We start from the raw sequence: 22463 nt of genomic DNA on the forward strand, positions 1-22463 counted from the left end.
TGCCCCCATAATTGCAGTTCTTTAAAGAGTTACGTCTGACTGCGGTCATGTTCTGCCAAACACCCCCCTCCTTTCTTTTTTTTTTTTTTTTTTTTGCTGTTGTTTCATTTCTCTTGCTTTCATTCAAGTTGTAATTATGTTTCATGACTTTAGGATGGGCTCCTGCAAAGTCTTGAAAAAGATTTCCCAACTCTCCTCTTTGGGCTGTTTCAAACCAACTTCCTCCTTTTTATTAAAACAAAACCTACCAAATCCAAAAAAGTCTACCTTTCTTCAAGTTTATGGTAACAGGCAGCCCTACGCTGATCCACCCTCCAGGGGGTTGAGATTTAATTCAGGTTTTATTCCCACAACCACTTTGTTGTGCAAATGACATAACTTCCTAAATGTCTTGATTTGTTTTCTTAAATAAACTGTTCCAAGTAAGAATTTATTGACACAAAGAAACTTCTTTTCAAACCCATGCACGGTTGGAGCATTGAACCAAATACCCTAATTGAGGAAATGGGATGTTGTAACCTTAGATTTATTCTCTTTCAGTGTATGAAATTTTATCATTAGGATTTTGGCTCCAATATTCTAACGCTTGGGTCTTATCCTTCAGGCTTTTCTATTTTCAGAGTGTTGAAAACCATGGACTTATTTATCTCTAGCCCTCATTCCTGGCATATATTTAGTTTCTACTTTAGGATTTAAGCTTTACTTGGGAAAACTGTTCACCACTGTGGCTATTTAGTAGTTAGAAACAAACAGCCGTCTACTCTGTGATAAACTCTCATTCTTGCTATCTGTCCAGTTAAATGAACAGTAGATAATTCAAGAAGTACCTTTCTAGATGACACATTTTCCTGGGCGAAGTTCAGAGGAATATCGATCTCACTGCGTGACCTTGCCAGCATCTTTGGCTTCTCTCTTCTGTGCTTATTATAATGTAATGAATTATGGATGTCTGTTTATTTAAGCTTACTCCACTCGTGGGATTATTCAGAGAATGAATTAATGTTGGCAAACGGCTCACAGACTCTTGGATTAAGGGTTCTTTGGAGGTGCCATGTATTGCGAACACAACAATTCAGCTGATAAATATTAAGAAGCGCTGATCTGTGCCTTCACCGTTCACTTGAGATCGCCGGTAATTGCTCAGATGCTTTTGTTACGCTAGCATGGCTTAAAAATATGCTTGGAAATCAAGTGTTTGGCAACTGTGTTTTATTTTCACCGGCCAGTACGTGAAGTCCCAGTGCCTGCCAGTTTGCCATGCTTCCTGGTCACTCGGCTCTTACCCCTGAGACCCCTTTCCCTTTCCCTGCCACATGCTGGTTGTCACCTGCCTGTCCCGAGGGACTTGTACTGGGGTGAGGCGCCCTCCCACGGTGCTGCCCTGTGGTGAGCGCTTCCTTCCTGGTCCCTCTCCCGGACCAAGCCAGGAGCACCTCCAGGGAGAGGCCACATCTTGCTGATTTTGGAATCTCCTGGGTCTGGTCCCTGCTCCATGGCATTTACAGCAAGGATGGCCGGTCAGTAGTGGTGTAGGACTGTCTGTCTGTCTGCAGGTCTCCTGGAGTGGAAAGACTGGGCGTGTGTGTGGACACATGGCTAAGGGGACGAGGGCAGCATGCAGGGCTCACATAGGGGTGAGGAGTGAGTACCTGCATCCAGCCCCTCCTGGCTGCCTGGGAGGAAAGCCGGGCTCTGCCGCTCATTGGTTGTGTGACCTCGAAGAAGTTCCATATCTTTTCTGTGTCCTGGTCCTTCCTCTGTGATACAGAGATGATAAATAAATATTCAATTATTTAGAAGCATGCGTCACACATAGCAGGCAGTCAGTAAACTGAGTTAACTCTTATGTTTAAGGATACTGACCCTTGGATGGGGCGCCTGGATGGCTTAGTTGGTTAAGCGACCGACTTTCGCTTAGGTCATGATCTCACGGTTCGTGGGTTTGAGCCCCATGTCGGGCTCTGTGCTGACTGCCGGCTCAGAGCCTGGAGCCTGTTTCAGTCTGTGACTCCCTCTCTCTCTGACCCTCCCCTGCTCACGCTGTCTCTCTCTCTGTTGCCTAGAAATAAAAAAAAAAAAAAAAAAGGATACTGCCCCTTGGGCAGAGTACGTTAATGTAGCAGTTCATTGCTGTAGGTAGCGTGTGAAGGTGAGCCAGAGGAATGAATACTGAAACGTTGGAGACCTGGTAGAAGTGAGAACTGTTGTAAGTCACTTGGCTCTCAAACAGAAGGCAGGTTTGAAGGGACCATTTATTTAAAGGAAACCCTTTAAAAGAAACAAGGCTTGAATAATTTCTTTTTTTTTTTCTCACCCCCTCAGTCGTAGCATTGAGTTAGAGACGGGCCACCATGAGAAGTGGTCAGATGCATAGACATGCTTGACACTCTACCCAGGAGAGCCGCCCGACGGACCTCTCTCCCTGGTGTGGTTCTAAAGCGCTTTCGGGTACCCCGCGGAGGGTTCTGAATAAAATGTGGGATCTGATTTTAAATGACTCCAGCTTTTCTGCTGCAGATTCATCTGTGTGTTTTTCTCTGGACACAAGCAGATGTGCACACTCACCTGCACACGCACGGATTCTCCAGCTGTGCCCAGGAGCTCCGGCCATACCCTCGGGGTCACAAGGTGCCACTGATCAGTTCAGGAATTTCCTGTCTTGAAGCGCAGCTCCCTGAGCGGTGTCTGCTTGTTCAGACTTCACCGTGTGCGTGTGTGAACACGTTATCGCGCCTGCTTTGAGTACTAGGACTCAGTGCATCATCTGTCACTTAAAACTAGAGAGGGCCCAGTAAACCCCCCAGCGCCCGTATGACTAGAGATGGAGCTGGACACCAGATTTGTTTTGGAATTGGCCTGTGTGATTTTGGGGGCAGGAGATATTTCTTTTAAGTTGTAATTTACCGTGGCTAATATCATATTGTTACATCTGTGAATACCTGGCAGCAGTTAGGGCTTCTGTAAAGATACTGGCTGTGCAGACAGCTGGAGGGGGATGGCGGCAGATAGGCCAAGAGGCAGGCTTCAGGATTATACCCCGGGCTCAGCTCTCGGCCTTGCCCTTGCTCCTCTGGGATCTTAGGGGAGCTGCGGTTGTCTGTCTGGATAAGAGAGGTAGCCCCTCCTGCTTCTCAGTGTGAAGGGGATTGAACCCTCCCCACATCAGCAGGTTATTCATATATACCGTTTGTAGAACTCTGAACCTTGTGGATAAATCATCACACACGGAAAGGTAATGCACGTATGTCTGATTTCATCTAACCCCAGGAAAGCGAGTTAGAACTGACACCAAAAAGATCCGTCTTTATTTTGGGTTTCCTAAACGTGAGAATTCTCCATGAAGTGTCCATGTAGAAGTGGATGCTTATTATTTAAATCCTACGTTAGCAGTCACTTGGGAGGTGCTTGCTGCTACGTTGTAAGTCTCCTGGGAAGCCTCAGGTGAGAAGTCCTGTGGCCTTTTGCAGGCAGTGGGAGAGAAGCCATTAGCTGACGGGATTGTGTAAAGGGAAACTAGACCGTGAGCAGCGCAGGGAGGTGACAGGCTGGGTGGGCACTCTGCAGCCCGTCCTCGTAACTGGGTCCCCAAAAGAGTGTGGAGCAGTGGGGGTGGGGAGTGTGTGTTTGTAGACAATACCTGCAGAACACTTATTTGATATAAAATCTGTTCATGCAGTTATCTAGACCTTGGAGCACATAAGCTTATGAGTTGAAGAACATTTATTTTAGGTAGTAATCTTTACAAGAATGGCAGTGGAATTCAATTTTAAAAAGTTTATGTTGGTAACACATGGTATGCTTTCTAAACTTTAAACTTGATAGAGATAGATGGTCGATAGATCAATTGATCGATCGTTAGTTTTTAGGTAACTGGAATATTTTTATTTTGGCTGCTACCACTCATGTTAAAATGAGGAGTAAGACACTGTGTTTGAAAAAGTACTATCCCAGATGTCAGAGACCTGGCTCCTAGCTCTGTGACTTTCAGCAAGGTCATTTCGCTCCTCTGTGGGGAAGGGGGGGTCTTACAAGGAGATTTTTTTTTCATTCACTGAATACTTTTAGTTTTTGGAGACGCTACACTTTCTGTTTTTTCCAGTCCATCATGCCCTGATTTTAATTACTACACTCACCCCTTTTTGTGCTGGGTGAAAAGACGGCCTGAGGGGAATTCAGAAAAAATTCCATACCCTGAAGCTCATGAGCCACTGAGAAGGCAGTGAGCCACAGAGAGAGAAAATGCCCATCTCTCTGAAATGACAACTAAAAATAAATTGCATTGATTGTATTTTCTCATATTGATAAAATCTTTTGTTTAGCTAAGGTGTGCTGTGTAAAAGGAAGAAAGTAATGGCTAAGAGCTTGAGGTTTGGAATCAAACCTTATGGGTTTTATTTATTTATTAAAAAAATTTTTTTAATGTTTATTTTTGCGAGAAACAGAGCACGAGCAGGGGAGGGTCAGAGAGAGAGGGAGACACAGAATCTGAAGCAGGCTCCAGGCTCTGAGCTGTCAGCACAGAGCCCAATGCAGGGCCCGAAACCATGCACCGTGAGATCATGACCTGAGCCAAAGTCAGACGCCCAACTAACTGAGCCATGCAGGTGCCCCCAAACCTTATAGGTTTTAAGTCCTGGTTTTAGTCTTTACTTAGCTAAGATATGTGGCAAGCAGTTAATTTCCCTGCGTTTCAGTTTCCTCATTTATAAAGTGAGGTAGCAGTACCCATCAGGATTGTAATGAGGATTGAATGTAATTATGCAAAAAAAAAAAAAATCTTAGCGCACATGCAAAAATCGTAGTACAGTGAGCTGACAGTAATATAGTTACTGTTGTAGACATTCACTTGAATGACATCTGTGTGTGAATCTGGGAGAACAGGTAATGTTTACTTGGTTAAAACATGCTCTTCTGATGCTATTGTTAAATATCATTACACTTTGCTATTGTTACTTGCTTACTGACCATCCTCACTAGACTCTGAGATCTTTGAGACCAGAGCTGTCTGTCTCTTGTACACGTCAGAACACATGATGCGCACAGTGCCTGCTGGGACATTGTTTCTGTGGCAGTGACCTGGGCAGGCTACATGAGCTCCCCATAGATGGCAAATAAGTTATAACAGGGGTTCGGATGCAAGAAAGACAAAAAAATAGGAGGTGCAAATAAAAGGGTTCCTCAATCCATTCCCTCGGATCACCATGAAGGTTGCAGGGCTAAAATATGAGTTGAAGTATGAGGTGATCAGAATGAAGGCCTCCGCATGTGGTGCTAGCTCTCTAGGACCCCAGGCACAGCCAGGCGGGTGAGAATAATTTCACCCAATAGTTCAGAAGGCAATTTATGTATATATGTATATGTGTTTATTTTTGAGAAAGAGAGCCCAAGCGGGGGAGAGGCAGAGAGAGAGGGAGACACAGAATCTGAAGCAGGCTCCAGACTCTGAGCTGTCAGCACAGAGTCTAATGCAGAGTTTGAACCCACAAATCATGAGATCATGATCTGAGCCAAAGTTGGACACTAAACCAACTGAGCCACACAGGCACCCCAGTTCAGAGGAAATTTTAATGCTTTAGATCTTTATGGTTCTTTTTTGGGGGGAATTTTAAGTGATTAATCTACATATAAGTAAAATTTTCTCCTATTTACTAAATTTACATTCAATTACATAAATGAATTAAAGTCATATAGGCAGCTTTTGATTAGTCCTATCAACTGAGCGGATTATTTGAGATACTCTAAAAACAATGTTTTGATCCATAAAACGGAGTTCTGTCCTCACCCTGACAATCATGGATCTGTCTGGTGCTAAGCAGATTTACAGCTTTTCAGAATAATGAAGAAATGTTGGCGATCGTAACAGCCCAATAAAGAGGGCACGCTCTGAGTGGGGAAGCTGGTGTGGGGACAGAAGGATATTGTTTGTGAAAGAAAGCCGTGCAGTGGAGCATCTGAGATTTGGTAATGTTTGGAGGTGTTGAAGTCAGCTTCTTAGCATTACCAAAAAATGGAGAAAGATTTTCCAGGCAGAGACTAACCTCCCAGTCAGTGTCAAAGGAAGCATGCTCTGGAACAGATTTGAGGGGATATTACGTTGCTCTCTCTCAATCCTGTCTTTCAGTAACACCAGCCGGTTTTTGCCAGATCACGCACACTGATAGGTGCGAATTTGAGTCCTTGCTGAGTAAGTCGGCCATACGTGTCTTTCCACAGAACGAAGAGGAAAAAGTCTCTTGCAACAGAAAGAACCAAGTCACGAAAGCCAGATTGTTAAAAAATGCTGATATAGATGTGGAGTCTCTTAAAGACTTCACCTCTAAGCTAGCACTATTTATTGCTTGTCTGTGGCAGAATTCACAAGGAACTCAAATGGAAATGGTACTTCTCTTGGAATAGAGTCTATATTTACTGACTTAAAAAACATGAAAATATATTGGAAATTAAGAATAAGTGAACCAGGTTTTTTTTTATTTAAAAAAAAATGTTTATTTTTGAGAAAGAGAGAGAGAGAGAGAATGAGCGGGGGAGGGGCAGAGAAAGGGAGACACAGAATCCAAAGCAGGCTCCAGGCTCTGAGCTGTCAGCACAGAGCCCGATGTGGGGGCTCAGACTCATGAACTGCACCAAATCAGATCATGACCTGAGCCAAAGTCAGACACTTAACTGAGCCACCCAGGCTCCCCGAACCAGTTTTTAATATAAGACAAACTCATGACTCTTGCAGAAGTTGCAGGATGGCTTAAATGAGTATAAAGACACAAGTGCCAACATTTGTCCTGCCTGGGCAATCTGTCCTCTGATTTGTGACGGTACTGTGTACATGTTTGCGTGCTCCTTTGGGTGATTTCACAGTGCCAAGCCCTGGTTTATGATTTCTATCACCGTCACCCCCAATTGACCACTATTAATAATTAGAGACTTATTTTTAATCAACCGTGGTACCCGGTGCTGGAATCCTATTTTAGAAAGCTAAATATTTTTTAAGAAAAACCTCAGTCTGCTCAGACTGTTGCTTCCGTGGGTATGTACACTAAGAGGAATACTAAGGCATAGTTTTATTCGGAGCAAAGGCAGCCTGAACTCTAATGGGAGGACCACGATAGAGAAAAACAGGAAGTACCATTAGACCGTAATCCCACAGTAATGTCCTCCAAGGAGAAATGTTCCGTGCGCTTACTTTTAGCTGTCCGCGGAGAAAGCATGAAGGTGGGCATCTGGGAGCAGCGTGCTGTGGGACTCACAGGTGTTTTAAAGAGGTCAGATGACCTGCATCTCACGACCTGGCAGGCAGTGTGCTGGTTTTATGTGCATAATCGTGTTCAAACATCATAAAAGAAGAACTGGTGTGGAAATCCAGGATATCCTTTTTAGATGGATTGTACGGTGTTCAACGAAGACATCTTTTATAAAACTGAATTTTGCACTCTTGGTCTGGCCAGCTTTTCTTCATCAGTGCTCTGCACCCCTGAGTCCTCTCGGGCCAGTGTTTCTGTGCAGGCGGGACGTGTTTCCATTGCCTCTGGTGGGAGCGGTTGGAGACGATTCTTGCATACTGGAGCATAATTAGTGCTCTGGAGCGGGATGAGTGCTTTCCCCTTGTTGTACTTGCTTCAGCCGTCACCTGGGTTTCCCAGAGAAGGCGGCATGGTAGTGAGGAGAGAAGGGACCACAGGACAGCATGTGATGTGTGCATCACCTCTTCCCAATAGCGAACACAGGCTGTGAAACTACCTCTGTAGCCGGGTCTGAACATGAGCAAGTGGACCGTGGCTTCCTGCTCTGTTAGTGTTGCTTCCTGCTTCCCCAAGCTGGTGGTCAAGGTCACTCTTCCACTAGCATTACTGCGACTCAGATCGCGGCAGAGGGCCTGCCCGAGCCCGGCTGGGAGTCCAGTCCTTGGTACGGCGCGTAGAAACAGACGAGGCAAAACTCAGGACGGGCGCAGGCGGTGGGTGCGTGCCCGCAGCTGTCAGTCGCGTGGCGTGGCCTCGAGACCTGCGCCTGGCCCTGCACCTGCTTCGGGGGGCCGGCTGGGGAGGGCGCCCTCCTCGGACCTGCCTTGCCCCTTCTCACCCTCGCCTCTTACTTTTGTCTCAGCTCTTCTCTCTGGATTCTGCGTGACCCAAAGAGGCCCCCTCCCACCTGGCCTTCATTTTATCCTGAAAAGCACCATTCGGTTGGGGATGGCATCCATCAGTTTTTGCCTTGCAGTGGAAGTCTGTGGGCCAAAAAATCTTGAGGATCACTTCTTCAATTTGGAAAAAAAACCTCTGTTCTTCAGAAAAAGGACAGGCAAGCAGGAGAACACAGAGCCCCTAACATTTTGGCTTACTTTTCTCATTCCTTACTTGTTTTTCTGGGTGAGTGTTCCTCCCCTAAAAGGATTGCCTCTGGCCCTCCACAGTAAGTGATTTCCTTTCTTGTTCTCTGTAGCATTATTTGTCCCTTTGTGTGGGGACTTTCCCCAGGGGCAGCTGCCTTGTTTATCTTTGCATTCGCTGGAGGCCTCAGCAGAGTTCTGTGACCAGACACAAGACTTTTTAGGGGCTCTGTAAAGAACCCCCCCCACCCCCTACTCTTCTAGGTTCTCAACTGAGACTCTATAGACTGACAAAAGACAGTTTAACAGGAGAAAGACAATCGGTCTACATGTGCATCGTGCATGCCTGTGGGAGCACCCTGTGATGAGTAACTCAGAGGGCCAGTTAGCACTTGGGCTGATGTGGGCTCTTAACGAAAGAACAGTAAGCTCACAGGTGACAAGACAGGGAAGGGGCCTCTGAGCTTCTCAGGCAGCAAAGTGCGGGAAGGCACATCTATGGAGGAACTAACCGGAGATCTGGCTAGTCAGTCAGGTGTCCTGATGACCCCCGGGTGGTGTGAGTGGATCAGCGTGTACTGTTGTCTCTGCTGATTGACTTCTGTCCTTCCTGGTAGGAGGGGTGGGGGCCACACCTTTACAAATTTACATCCTGCTTTTAGGCAAATGGGGAAGGGCAGAGAGCTTTTCTTGTATCTTCTCAGTCGCCTTCAACTCAAAATAACCCTCATGGCCGAGTGGCCTCTTTGGAGATGGCGCGTTCTGCTGATCTTCAACACCTTGTACAAGATTTGCAAATAGATGTTTATGAAATGGAATTAAATTGAAAGCAAAGGCAACCTTCCATTTTCTAACTGGAGTCTGTCTGAATAATTTACCCTGAGTCGGGTGCCAGGGGGGGCTCAGTCGGTGAAACGTCCAACCTCGGCTCAGGTCGTGATCTTGTGGTTTGTGGGTTCGAGCCCCACATTGGGCTCTCTGCTGTCTGCACGGGGGCCCACTTTAGATCCTCTGTCTCCTTCTCTGTCTGTCCCTCCCCCGCTTGTGCGCGCCCTCTCTCTCTCAAAAATAAATGAACATTAAAAAATGAAATAAAATTTATCCCATGCAGCAGAACAAATAGATGGAAAGCTCTGTGAGCCTGAGAGCCCAGAGGAAAGATACTGGTTGAGTCAGGAGGCCTGGGCTCGGCTTTGCCTCTTTGCCTTTGTCTCGCCTGCAGGAATCACTTCCTCTTCCTTTGGGGAGGGTGGGGAGATACAATCAAGTGAAGGCCGGAAAAATACTTTTGAGTTTAGAGCATTATGCAGATACATGGTGTTATCGGTTCCTCTACAAGCACCAGTGGCAATTTCTGATGAGCAGTTAGTAAAGGTTGGCTCGTTAGTTTGAAATACTGTTTCCTCCCCAAAGAAGTGAGCCGTAATGCGTGTGTGATGCTTCCTCACAGGTATGAATTAGGAGCCGCTCTGTTTATTGGATGGGCGGGAGCCTCACTCTGCATAATTGGCGGTGTCATATTTTGCTTTTCAATATCTGACAACAACAAAACACCCAGGTATGAAAAAGAGATAAAAATGACCTGTTAAACTTATTACAGGTGCAGTAGATTCTAGATCGTTCACACGATTCTTAGAAACATCGAAAAACAAAACACAACAAAAAAGAAACTTCAAAAAACTAGAATTGGCCGAAGTTAGGAATATATGGTGAATATAATATTCAATACAATAAATATATTGAATAAATACATTCTTTGTTAAAGTTAATTTAAAAAAAAACAGAGCTCATCATTCTTACATTCCAAAGCTATTTCTGTAAGCAGAAAGATGGGTCTTACGAAGGGGTGTATTCTTCACCTTGACCTCGTTTTCACACAGGCAGAAATTCCTGGTTAAGGTCACTGCAGTCCCCCAGGGTCCAGGAAGAAGAGTTTTAAAAGAGAAAAACAACACATGCACAAGCCATGAGTTTCCCCTGCTGAGATTCCCATAGTCCCACTAACTGGTCAGAAATGGCAGTGAAATGTTTGGGGGTGCAAGAGAGAATGCTGGCTACAAGTAATCAGGGAGGGGCTGAAGCGTGGCTGGCCCAGGAGATGGGGAGATGGTTTCTGCCCTCCTTGTAAAAAATGGGACCTACTGAACTGTGTTTTGCCTTGCAGAATGGGATACGCATACAACGGGGCCACATCTGTCATGTCTTCTCGGACAAAGCATCCTGGGGCAGGAGGAGATCTTAAAGCCACAAACCCTTCAAAACAGTTTGATAAAAATGCTTATGTCTGAAAAGAAAACGTCCACGAGCTGTCCTACTATAAAAGTGAACTGTTCACACGCAAGTGATCCCCTCAAAGCCCTCCTGTAATTCACGCTCAAACTATTTTTAAAACATGAATTTGGAGAATTTGCTGATTGTATGGATGTAAATGTTCTGACACAGTTATATACTAATCATTTTCTGTCGTGGCTTTCTATAAAAAAATAAACAGGTTATTTACAGGATTTGTATATATTTTATACATTTATAGAGCATGTATTTGTAGGCTTGATCCTTTCATAAGGATCAAGGATTTGTAACGTGTCCTTAATCATTCAGACGTTGCAGTCTTTGCCCCCATTCCTTGTTTCTTCTCCTTCGTATATTAAGCAGGTGTGTAAGGAGTGGTATCTTGTGAACACGTGGGGACGATCTGAGTCTGGTCCTCAAAAGATGCATGGGTTGAGGGGTGCCTGGGTAGCTCAGTCAGTTGAGCATCCGACTTCGGCTCAGGTCATGATCTCATGGCCCATGGGTTCAAGCCCCTTGCAGGGCTCTGTGCTGATAGCTCAGAGCCTGGAGCCTGCTTCGGATTCTGTGTCTCCCTCTCTCTCTGCCCCTCCCCTGCTTGCACTCTGTCTCTCTCAAAATAAATGTTAAAAAAAAAAAAAAGTTAAAAAAAAGCTGTGTGGGTTGAAGGGACAGGCTACAGGCTGCATCGTGTTGACTTCCAGTCTCTTACACCTGTCACAGCCGTGATTCGCCGTGAGCGCTCAAGCAAGGGCTAATGGGGCCGAGACGGTACAGCCCGTCGCCTGGCACGTCCACCTTAAATAACTGCTTGGGCATCTCTGATACAGAAAGCGGATTCTGAGGCGGAGCGTCAGCACGAGCAGGGTGAGAGTCTTGTCATGCCTGGCTTGGAGCCAGCAAAGGTCCTGGGGCCTGCTGGGTGCCACCTGTTTTTGCAACACAGATGTGCCACCTTGATTGTACTTCAGGATGAAATTAGAAGTCCATCATATTTCCTCACCCCTCTTGGCCAGGAGTGAAGAGGTGGCAGACCCGGAGCTTAGAACCCAGGTACGGTCTGCTCTTGTCACTTTCTAGTCATCTGGCCTTCGGCAGGTTACTTAATAATTCTTTTCTCACATCTTTTTTTTTTTAAGTTTATTATTTTGAGAGTAAGAGCACAAGTGGGGAAGAGGTAGAGAGGGGGGAGAGAGAGAATCCCAGGCAGACTCTGCACTGTTAGCACAGAACTTGATGCGGGGCTCGAACTCACAAACCATGAGATCATGACCTAAGCTGCAGTCGGACACTTAACCGACTGAGTCACCCATGTGCCCCTCCTCTCCTTAGACCTTGAGGATGAGGATTATGATAATAACTGTGTCTCAAAGTTGTTCTGGTTAAAGGAACTAATGATGCATGTTAAAAAAGCAAAACAGACCCAACGTCTGTTAAATAAGTATCTGATCAGTAAGTACCTGTTAAATAAGTATCTGCTAGATAAATATGTTAAATAAGTCTCTGTTAAATAAGTGTTGAAGTAACACAGTACCCCCGCCCCCGCAGGCAGGACGTGGCTTTTGTGTGTTGCTTATCTCTGTCCTACTACATGAAAATTTGATTGAAAGCACTTACATACAGAGTGAGTACATCTGCATAAAATGGCCTGGGGGGTTAGAAAGGTGCAAGCAGACCAGTGGAAAGGACCTGGGGAAGGGCTGGGGCCTGGAAAGAAGCACAATAAATTGTGACTTTACATCAGGCTGTGGTGGTACAGGCTGTGGTGGTACATTAGGCTGTGGCAAGCCTAAGCCCCCTAACAAGGTCAGGTTTGCTCAGAACTCATTCTTTAATGAATAACTCACCCACAGTCCCAGTGATGTAATGGAGAGCTTTACTTGAAAGGTTGGCAAATTGAAAAAGGGATCCAAAACCCAACAGACCGTTAGTTAAAATGTTACTTTTTTTTTTTTTTGGAAACAAGAGTACAGATAGTACCACAAATAAAAAATGCAAAAAACACTGCATATGAACTTTCAGACCATTGACAATTGTTAAGAACGGAACTAATTAATTTTGAGGTATTTTATAACATGGGTTGGGTATTTGAAGAGTGAAAAAAAACCATCCTACATACACATATGAATTCAGTAATGACTCAATCTTTTCTATTATGTTCTGAGAAACTGACATTTAAAACAGCAACATTTTATTAATAAAATATCCAAGGTAAAGTTTATACTGAGGGAATGGTGTTTAAAGTTCTAAAAGAATCATTTGATAGCAACATGCTTACAATGGCTCACAGCTGCATCTGGTGCAGGTGCCTCTGGAAAATGTATTTAGCATGGGCCTCGCTATATTTTTATAATTCTAAACTTATTTCTATATGAAAAATAACCGGTCTACTGTTAAGATTTCACTGATTCCACTAATTCAATCTTAAGCATACTAACAGAATTTTATAATAAATCACTTCCAGTGCGACAATGTATTTAAGAAAGGTATAAAAAAAAGTCTTAATTCGAACCCAAACTGGCTATAAGTTTTAAAAAATTCACTTAAAAGTTAGTTGAAAAAAATACACTTAACCACTAGAGGACTGTTCTGAAGAAAAAAACGTTTTATAACTTCAATGACACATTAATTTTAAGCAGCAGAAGTCTTAAACACCTTTGTACGCTTCGAAATACTGTTGGCGATTTTTGTTTTTCAGTACTGAATTAGGTGCTATTAAAGAGACCCTTGTTCTTTGAATCCACTTCCTTGTTATTGTGGGAAATATTGTAGGGCAAGAGCATTTGAATCCTGTGGGCGGATTACTGAAATCCTGTTGGCGTCTGGACCTTCTGACTCTGGGGCTGTGGTCACACATCTGAAGAGTCACTCCAATCAGTCACAGTTACTAAGCTGCTTTTCAGTGTACTTGATTCATCCTGAAGCCCTGTGGAGGGGAAGAGAGGCCTCAGCAGTCAAACAAGCACATTGATGAGCCCGTAAAGATGCGTAACTGCGGTGTCTGAGTCAGGTCACCTATCCCCACGCCCCAACGCCCGCAGGCTGTGGAGGAGGCCATGGAAGAGCCACGTCTCCAGGACACCCTCACTGGACCCTCACGTGGGGGCTTCCACTCAGCGTCTCTCCTTCCCTGCACTCAGCACAGGGTCTGGATCTGAGAATGTTTTGTCACTGTTCCGGACTCTTGAGAGGTAGGCGTAAAAAAAGAATAAAATAATAAGCCAAGTAGGAATTAAATGGTAAAAAAAAAAAAGGATTTTCTAGGGTACATGGGCTTCAATATGATGTTAAGAAGTGTGTTGAGCTACTAAAGTAGTGAGTGCAGAGATCTCCACTGGAGTGTCATCTACACGTGTTTCCTTTGAGGGGCGGGAGCTCATGCCTCGGGGAGAAGAGAAAGGGAAGGTATTCGGAGCATCATCTTGGCCCCACGTACACACAGTCACTGTGATGTCCACACGGTCGTCAGCTTGGGACCGTCAGCATCAACCTTCAGACAGCACAGATCCCTGGTGACGGGCACAGTGCGGAAGTGAAGGCACGGCCCCCACTCGGGAGGAGACAAGGGGTGACTCGCAGGGCACACCTAGCAGTGGCTCCTCTTAGCGTCTTACAGAGTGCGGTGGCAACAGAGCCTGATGAAAATGGAATTAATGGATGGGGAATGTCTGCATGAATTAGAGTTACAGACCGGGCCCTGGAGACCCGGCAGAGGGGTCATGAGAGGTCAGTGGGGGGAGAAAAGGAGCCAACCCCCCAGCTGTCTGAGCAGGGTCTCAACGGTTCATGTCTCCAGGTGGAGAGCCTGGGCACTAGCGGAACCCACTCCTCAGCTGCGGGGGGTCCTCCACGCACCACACGGACCAGAGGCAGGCGCTGCAGGAGGCGAGGGGGGCACAGAGAAGCCCTTCTGTGCCCCGTGGCTCTCACCATGTGCAAGAATTTCTTTGATTAAAATAATATAGATTACATTTTATAATTCTAAAAATTAAACACATATTGAGACTTAAGTTCCTGGACTTAGCCAGACGCTAGATCTCATCCCAGAACAATGTCAACTCAGGGTTTCATTTGTAATTCATCCCACTGGCTACGATGTTGCAAGAGAAATCTTTCTTCAAAGAAAATAAAGAAAAACCTTTGATATGGGCACAGTTTAAGACAGAAAGACTGCCAGCAGAATGGCCCCACTCAGGTGTGTGGTCAGAAATTCTAATTTCTGAGAGGCGTCTGCATGAAGCGTGAATATTCGTATGGGCGTTCTCAGAAATAACATTAAAATTAAAGTCATAAAATTGAAATCCGAAGATTAGGTCCAAATCAAATAAATATATACAGATCAGAAACTGTGCACGTTTAGTCTTTTAAAATAATATAAAGCATCAAGATATTTGTATGATATATTAACAAAGCTTAATTAGATATTTATAAGGAGGGAAGACAAATAATTGGAAAATGGACCGAGTTCCTACAAGACACTAAAGCGGCAAACCTTCTCCCTTTGGCCCCTTGAGATTAGATGCGGCCCAGGCATTTGGCACTTGAGTAGAATTTGGCTCATTTTTCAAAGGTAGAGGTTCCTTCTGTTCTTTCCCAGTATTTTTCCCCAAAGATTTTTCTTCCTCTAAGGATGATATGTCCCAGTCATCATCCTCCACATCTGCGCACTAAAAGAAATGAAGAGTAATGAACGTTTCGTAAAGACGTGGCACCCGTTAGTGCCCCTTGGTTCTGTGGGCTAGACTGAGCTGCTGACACAGAATGATCTGAATTTGGGGAATCTCGGAGGATCGCCCATCTGGTCATTTCTGGAAGGCAATGAAAGGAACTTGGAAAGCTATGTTTTGAAAGCAGACGGAATCACCTCTTTTGTTGTGTTTTTGTTTTTTGTTTGCCATGGAGATGTATGTGTCTTACCCACTCTACCAACCATGAGTTTTGAAAATCCCAGAAACACTACACTGCAGTAGTAAAGTAAGGGTGCTTCCCAGGTAGGAACTAGGTAGGGTCTGGGGCTCTTAACCTCTGTGATATTGTGACATTGAACTGTAGGAGACATCACACATGGGCTCTGCAGAAAAGGCCCCAACTGAAGGAGCACACATTTCTACGAAGACACATTAGCTTTCACTTGCTTGAGTGATGACTTTTTGTCACTTTGGGCTTGTACAACACAAATAACACTAATAAAAGTAGTTTGACAAAATGCTCTGGGTCCGTAGATGGGCAGGAGAAGAGTTAAATCTAAGCAGCCAGTGACTTGGAAGACCCACTGGAAGATCCAGGCTCCACAGATGAGCAGCGCCCAGAAAGACAATGGGCGCTCTCCATCCACAGACCCACTTCCGGTGTCCTGGCGTTGGGACCACTGGGCATGTGTCAGCACCTCTCCTCCATTCAGGGAGAAGAGCTCGGGCTCCTCCCTCGTCTCTTGGATGCGTTTCTCCACCAACTCCAGCTCCCAGGTGGGGCCAGACCTCAACAAGTCCCTATTTTACTGTCAGGTTGGGCCATGGACTTGGATCTAAGGCCCCAGGTTCTAGTCGGTCCCACGTTTCTGTGCACAAACCATCTTATCCCCGCACGTGTCAAGCCAAACCTCTGAAAACCTATAAGACTTGATAAGCATGTGGTGCCTTATTACCAGTTGGCATTGCAGTATCTTTGATTCTCTACAGAATGGAAAGAAATGCAATATGGCAAACAAGGTAAGGTAAAAGTCTCAACCTCTGGCTATACTAAATAACTAGATTTGTTTAATAGTTCACTACAAAAAGAAACACAATTATTAAAGCGTATTCATTAAAAGATGAATTTCTCTATGCATGTCTAGCAAGCAAAAGTGATTTCACCTTCAGTTCTTCTTTCAGTTCTTTCTTGATAAACGCCTCAGCAACGTTAATCCCACCAAATGGCTTATTCACATTTCCGTGATTTGAAACTGTCTTTTCAACTTTTTCAGTTAGCGTTTTAATGGAGGTTCCTATATGACCAACAGGAAATAGGTACAGTTAAAAAAACATATCATCTATGTATCTGTGTTTAGTTCCAAAATAACTTTACGGGTGACTTTGAAAGAATCTAAGCTTTGCAAGTAATCATATTTATTAAATTAAAAATCAATTGCTATATTTTGGGGGTTGAAAAAAGTTACATTGGGGCGCCTGGGTGGCTTAGTCGGTTAAGCGTCCGACTTTCGCTTAGGTCATGATCTCGCGGTTCGTGGGTTCGAGCCCCGCGTCGGGCTCTGTGCTGACTGCCAGCTCAGAGCCTGGAGCCTGTTTCAGAGTCTGTGACTCCCTCTCTCTCTCTGACCCTCCCCTGCTCACGCTTTCTCTCTCTCTCTCTCCTAGAAATAAATAAAAAGATTAAAAAAAAAAGTTACATAAATGCTCTTATGATAATTCCTTTTAAAAAGATCATGGTCCCCTAGACTAGAAGCAATACAATGTTCATTTTAAATCAAAGAAGGATGGTCTTGTTCAAGTTGTGGTCAGAAACATTCATTTCAGTGAGGTGGTCTGTGTAAGTGTAATATTCATGTGGATATTTCCAAAAACAATATAATTTTGAAATTAACTATATTTTACATAATTATATGAACATCTATAAATTGTATACAATATGATAACTTAATTGTCTCTGATATGTTTAAAATGGATAATGCTGAAGCTGCATTAAACAGAATTTCTTTTTTAACAAATGGCCCTTATGCCCCACTTCTCTTCAAATTATCAGCAGTCCTGCATGTGGCTCTTCTGTTCTTCTAGAACGGCCCCATCTCCAAAGGCAGCACGGTCTATGAGAACAAGCCACTCCTACGGGCACCCCGTGTATGGCTTGAGTTACAGCCCTCCGTATGCATATGTTGATATCCTCACCCCCCAGTATTTCCGAATGTGATCTGATTTCGAGGTAAAGCCTTTAAAGGGGTAATCAAATTAAAGTGTGGTCATGGGGGTGGGGTGTCATGCAAAACGACTATGTCCTGATAAAAAATGGGAAATCCAGACACAAAGAGAGACAAACATGATGTGATAAAACACAGAGACCAGATGGCCATCTACAAGCCAGGGACAGAGGCTCACACCAGATCTTTCCCTCGTGACCCTCACAAAGAACCGATCTTGCCATCCTTGATTCTGGCCTTCCAGCTTCTGGAACGGAGACAATAAATTTCTGTTTTAAGCCAAAGGCGTGTGGTACTTTGTTCCAAAAGCCCTAGGAAACTGATACACTGAGACACCCCCAACTCCTTCCTCGCCTTCCCCTTGCACGTCAGTTAGTTGCTATGCCCTGTCCATCTTCCTGAGGCAGCAGGAGTTCTGGATTAGCCCCATTCTCTCCTTGAGCACCTTCCCAGCTCAGACTCCCAGTGCTTCGTGCCCCTACTTGGGAACCACTGTGCGAAACAACATTTCGTAAAGGATTTTCAAGGACAGCAGCTCACCTGTGGGCTTGGGAGAGATATCGGAGTCCTCGATTTCACTTCCCTCGGTCCAGTCAGTGTCACTTTTGACAGTGTTCTTTCCAAAGCTACTCTTGTTGCTTTTGGATGACTGCACGAAAAGTAAGTCTGGGGATACGCAGGCCTGGATAAGGTCCTCACCGTCAAACTCTTCCTCTGAACTGAAGGGCGGGGTCCTAAACAAATGAAAACCCCAACGGCACCGTTTTCACATTTCAGGATTTACAGTGATACTCCTTTTAATATAGCAACCCATTTTATTTTTTTTTATTAAAAAAATTTTTTTTAATGTTTTATTTAGTTTTGAGAGAGGGAGCGTGAGCAGGGGAGGGTCAGAGAGAGAGAGACACACAGAATCCGAAGCCAGGCTCCAGGCTCTGAGCTAGGTGTCAGCACAGAGCCCGGTGCGGGGCTCGAACCCACGAACTGTGAGATCATGACCTGAGCCGAAGCCGGACGCTTAACCAACTGAGCCACCCAGGTGCCCCTGTAGCATCCCATTTTAAAGTGAGAAGTTCAGAGTAGTGATTGTTCATTTAAGAGTATTCTTTGAGTGCTTAGGGGGCACCTGGGTGGCTCAGTCAGTTAAGTGTCTGACTCTTGATTTCTGCTCAGGTAGTGATCCCAGGGTTATGGGATCGAGCCCCACGTGGGACTCCATGCTGAGTGTGGAATCTGTGTAAGATTCTCTCTCTCCTGGGGTGCCTGGGTGGTTCATTAGGTTAAGTGTCTAACTCTTGATTTCAGCTCATGTCATGATCTCACAGGTTCATGAGCTTGAGCCCCAAGTCGGGATCTGCGTTGACTGCATGGAGTCTGTTAGGGATTCTTTCTGTCCCCCTCTCTCTCTGCCCCTCCCGTGCACTTGCCCTCTCTCAAAATAAATAAATAAACATTGAAAAAAAAAGGATTCCCTCTCTCCCTCTGCCCCTCCCCTAGTCTCTATCAAAAAAGAATATTCTTTGAGTGTTTAAATTCCAGACAATGTTGTTATACTATATCCCATGTATAAGGCTCTTCCTATGAGATTATGGACATGAAAAGTGCTTTTGAAGGGTAAATCATTTTTATGGCCTCTACTATATTTATGCTGTCTCTAATATATATAAATTATATATGTATAAATTACATATATATAGTTTATATATAGTATATAATATACTATACCTATATATGTGTGTAGTTTATAATTTATTTACATGTAGTTTATAATTATATATATTAGAGACAGTATATATGTTTATATATTTATACTGTAATATATAAAAATTACATATAAACTACATGTAAATAAATTAGTTTATAGTGTATAGTGGTTTATAATATAGTTTATAGCTATATATTAACTATATATAGTTTATATATATATATAGTTCATATTATCTCTACTATATATACACAATGCCTCAAGAAGAGATATTTACAGTATTAATACCTACAGAAAAAGTCACTGATGAATTTCAGTTATGATAAAATTTGATTTATATAAATGCTCAAATTTATATTGAAATTATATTCACTTATATATAAGTTATAAGTAAAACAGCAAAACTGAAAAACATTATTAAGTAAAAAACAAAAATATACCTATAATTTATTAAGCCCCCATTAACGGCCAAGCACTGAGGCAAGCCCTTTTCATATATTAAATTGTAGTAGAACTATTACTGTGAGAAAGGCAGCATCATCCCACTGAACAGATAAGAAAACAGGCTTAAACAGGTAAACGGCTGATTCAGTGGCACAAAGTTTATGAGTTGCTCAGCTAGGATTCTTGGTATCCCAAGAGGGCCCAGGATAGTAAGGTCTAGGGCCATTACTGAGCGCCACAAGGAGCGAGAACACTACAATATCATCTGACTGTGCTACCAAGAATCCAGCCATTAAAAGTTGCTGTCATCCATTTAATTCTTTGTGCTTACTGAAAACTACTGGACACTGAGAGGAATAATGGAAATTATTCAGGGTGGTCCCACTTCTTAGTGGAAGTCCAGCTCTGATAAGTGCTACTGACTTCCATAAAATCTGATAAACACACACATGTCACAAAGGAGTAACAAAATTAATTATGATGTTTAATCATTAGGGCTTTAGTTAATCACAGTACACATACTAGTTTACAATAAAAGGGATGTTCAGCGAAAAGAATTTTTTAAATGACCGCCCCCCCGCTCTCAAGTACTCACGTAATCGCTGAAGGCTTTCTAGGAAAATGATCTTCTGTGATATTTTTCTTGATTCTAAAAAACAACCGAAAACTATTTCTAAGCAGCATGAGGGAATAATGTAATTTAATACAGATTTCTATGGAATGGGTGATTCTTGCTTTGGACGTATGTTAAAGAGGATGAGCAGCAACGCGAGGGCCAGTGCCCATGCCGGGCTGGTGGGAAACTGAAGGGGTGGCTCTCACTGGCTCAAACAACCCCTCTGTTGTGGGTTGAATGTGTGTCCCCCTAAAATCTGCATGTTGAAGCTCTAACCCCCAGTGTGATGCTCTCTGAGGATGGGACCTTTGGGAGGTCATTAGATTTATTTGAGGTCACGAGGGTGGGGCCCCCATAAAGGGATTGGTGTCCTTTTACACAGAGGAAGAGGAGCCGATCCTCTCTCTGCCTGCCCTGTGAGGACACAGTGAGGAAGGCGGTGGCTGTCAGCAAGCCGGGAAGCAAGCTGCCACCAGAGCCCAACCGCTCTGCATGCTGGTTTCAGACTTCCACTCTCCGGAACTGCGAGAAAACGTATTTCTGTCATTTAAGGCACCTGGTCTGTGGCATTTTGTTACGGCAGCCCACGCTGGCTAGGACAAACACTAACACACAGATTTCAGGGTTAAAAATACTCACTTTGGAACAGATGTCCTATCAGTGAAAACAGGCTTTTGTCTAATCAGTTGTCTGCTTCTGGGAGGAAGTTGTACTGCCTTGGGTATTTCTCCAGTTGAAAGGGTGTCCACTTGAGGAGCACCATACTTATCTGGAATAGGAGTATCATTCATAAGTCTCCATTGCCTGGATGACAGAAAGTGAAAAGCAGAAGGAAATACCAGAATTCTGTCTACACTGGCAGTTGAAACCAGCAAGCTTGTCTCTTGGGTCTAGAGTCCGCACCACAGGCAATTTTTTTAATGTCAAAATAAAATCTAAGACCCAACATATAGTGGTTCAAATAGTATTAGACTTGCCAATCACGTTCCAGAGTTTGTGAGCCATTTAAAATTATGAAAGGTGATTGGATTTCGCTCCTACGTGCGGAAATGCAATAGCAGTGAGTAACAGGCGTACCTGAGGACAGTAAGGTTCTCTCCTCTATTTTACAGCTGACCTCATGTTCAAGGAATTCTCGAATTTGCTGAATGTTGGGTATTTGTCTTTCTCGCTCATGTCTTGCTGATTCCACGGTTCTTAGCACCCTGCTGAAGTGATCACTTGGGATGCCACGTATATCCTGAAGAAATGAAACGTTAACCTAATTATCCCGGAGTGTTCTTCATTTCATGAACGTTTGTCAGCATAAACTATGCCAACCTTTGGTCATTATGGCTGCGTGTGAGGTAAGCGGATGCCCTGACATACAACAACACACTATTTTGGCCTTGAAAGGCGCTCCCAGTGGGGTGGGACAGGGGATGTGTGTATGACTCTACGTGATTGGCTAGCAGTGCTAGGCAGTGAGTGCCAGGACCGAATGCACAGAGGGGTGTGTGTGTGTGTGTGTGTGTGTGTGTGTGTGTGTGTCTGACTAACCAACAATGTAAGGTGGGCCATCAGGACAGAAGGAATCCACACGGACAGAACAGACATGCCTTCTCTTCTCTGATCCTTTCCCATTGAGAAAACAGGATAAAGTACCACCAACAGATGTTCCTGAAATGAGCTTACCGCATGAATCCCCAAGGTTTCTAGTTTTTCCAGCAAACTCTGCTCCAACACGTTTCTTATTTCCTTATTGAGGGAGGGGTTACTCTTCAAAGCTTTCCTTAAATGTATCTTGTTATTATTTAATTTCTGTTCATTCTCCCTTCCTGAAATAAGGTTTACAAGTGTGTTAAAAAATTAAACAAATATTCCTGAACTAGAGTGTATTATGCTAAGCAAAATAAGTCTGTCAGAGAAAAACGAGTCTCATATGATTTCACTCACATGTGGAATTTAAGAAACAAAACAGACTGAGCGTAGGGGAAGGGAAGGAAAAAATAAAATAAAGACAGAGAAGGAGGCAAACCATAAGAGACTCTTAAAAACAGAGAACAAACTGAGGGTTCCTAGCAGGGTGTTGGGGGGAATGGGCTAGATGGGTGATGGACGGTAAGGAGAGCACTTGGGATGAGCACTGGGTGTTGTATGTGTGTGATGAATCACTAGATTCTAATCCTGAAACCCATAC

The 22463-nt window shown here is 44.1% G+C and overlaps 2 protein-coding genes across 5 annotated transcripts in view; one reads left to right on the top strand and one right to left on the bottom strand.

Moving 5' to 3' along the window:
• The window catches only part of CLDN10 (claudin 10), a 118434-nt gene extending 107610 nt beyond the window's left edge, over positions 1 to 10824 (top strand). For 2 of the 3 annotated variants that reach the window (XM_039245710.1, XM_039245709.1), the window contains exons 4-5: positions 9771 to 9878; positions 10485 to 10824. In XM_039245710.1, the coding sequence (XP_039101641.1) occupies positions 9771 to 9878; positions 10485 to 10608 (232 nt within the window). In that variant the 3' untranslated portion in view covers positions 10609 to 10824. The remainder of the gene's footprint in view (positions 1 to 9770; positions 9879 to 10484) is intronic. The other variant, XM_039245711.1, reaches the window with a different exon arrangement.
• A 1644-nt stretch (positions 10825 to 12468) lies between these two features.
• The window catches only part of DZIP1 (DAZ interacting zinc finger protein 1), a 54955-nt gene continuing 44960 nt past the window's right edge, over positions 12469 to 22463 (bottom strand). For both annotated transcript variants that reach the window (XM_039245713.1, XM_039245712.1), the window contains 8 exons: positions 21959 to 22101; positions 21362 to 21524; positions 20924 to 21053; positions 20264 to 20317; positions 18060 to 18253; positions 16462 to 16592; positions 15102 to 15276; positions 12469 to 13535 (listed from right to left, as the gene is read on the bottom strand). In XM_039245713.1, coding sequence (XP_039101644.1) covers positions 13459 to 13535; positions 15102 to 15276; positions 16462 to 16592; positions 18060 to 18253; positions 20264 to 20317; positions 20924 to 21053; positions 21362 to 21524; positions 21959 to 22101 — 1067 coding nt within the window. In that variant the 3' untranslated portion in view covers positions 12469 to 13458. The remainder of the gene's footprint in view (positions 13536 to 15101; positions 15277 to 16461; positions 16593 to 18059; positions 18254 to 20263; positions 20318 to 20923; positions 21054 to 21361; positions 21525 to 21958; positions 22102 to 22463) is intronic.

Source organism: Hyaena hyaena, unplaced genomic scaffold (assembly GCF_003009895.1).
Source record: "Hyaena hyaena isolate Hyena2069 unplaced genomic scaffold, ASM300989v1 scaffold_263, whole genome shotgun sequence".
Lineage (NCBI taxonomy): Eukaryota > Metazoa > Chordata > Mammalia > Carnivora > Hyaenidae > Hyaena > Hyaena hyaena.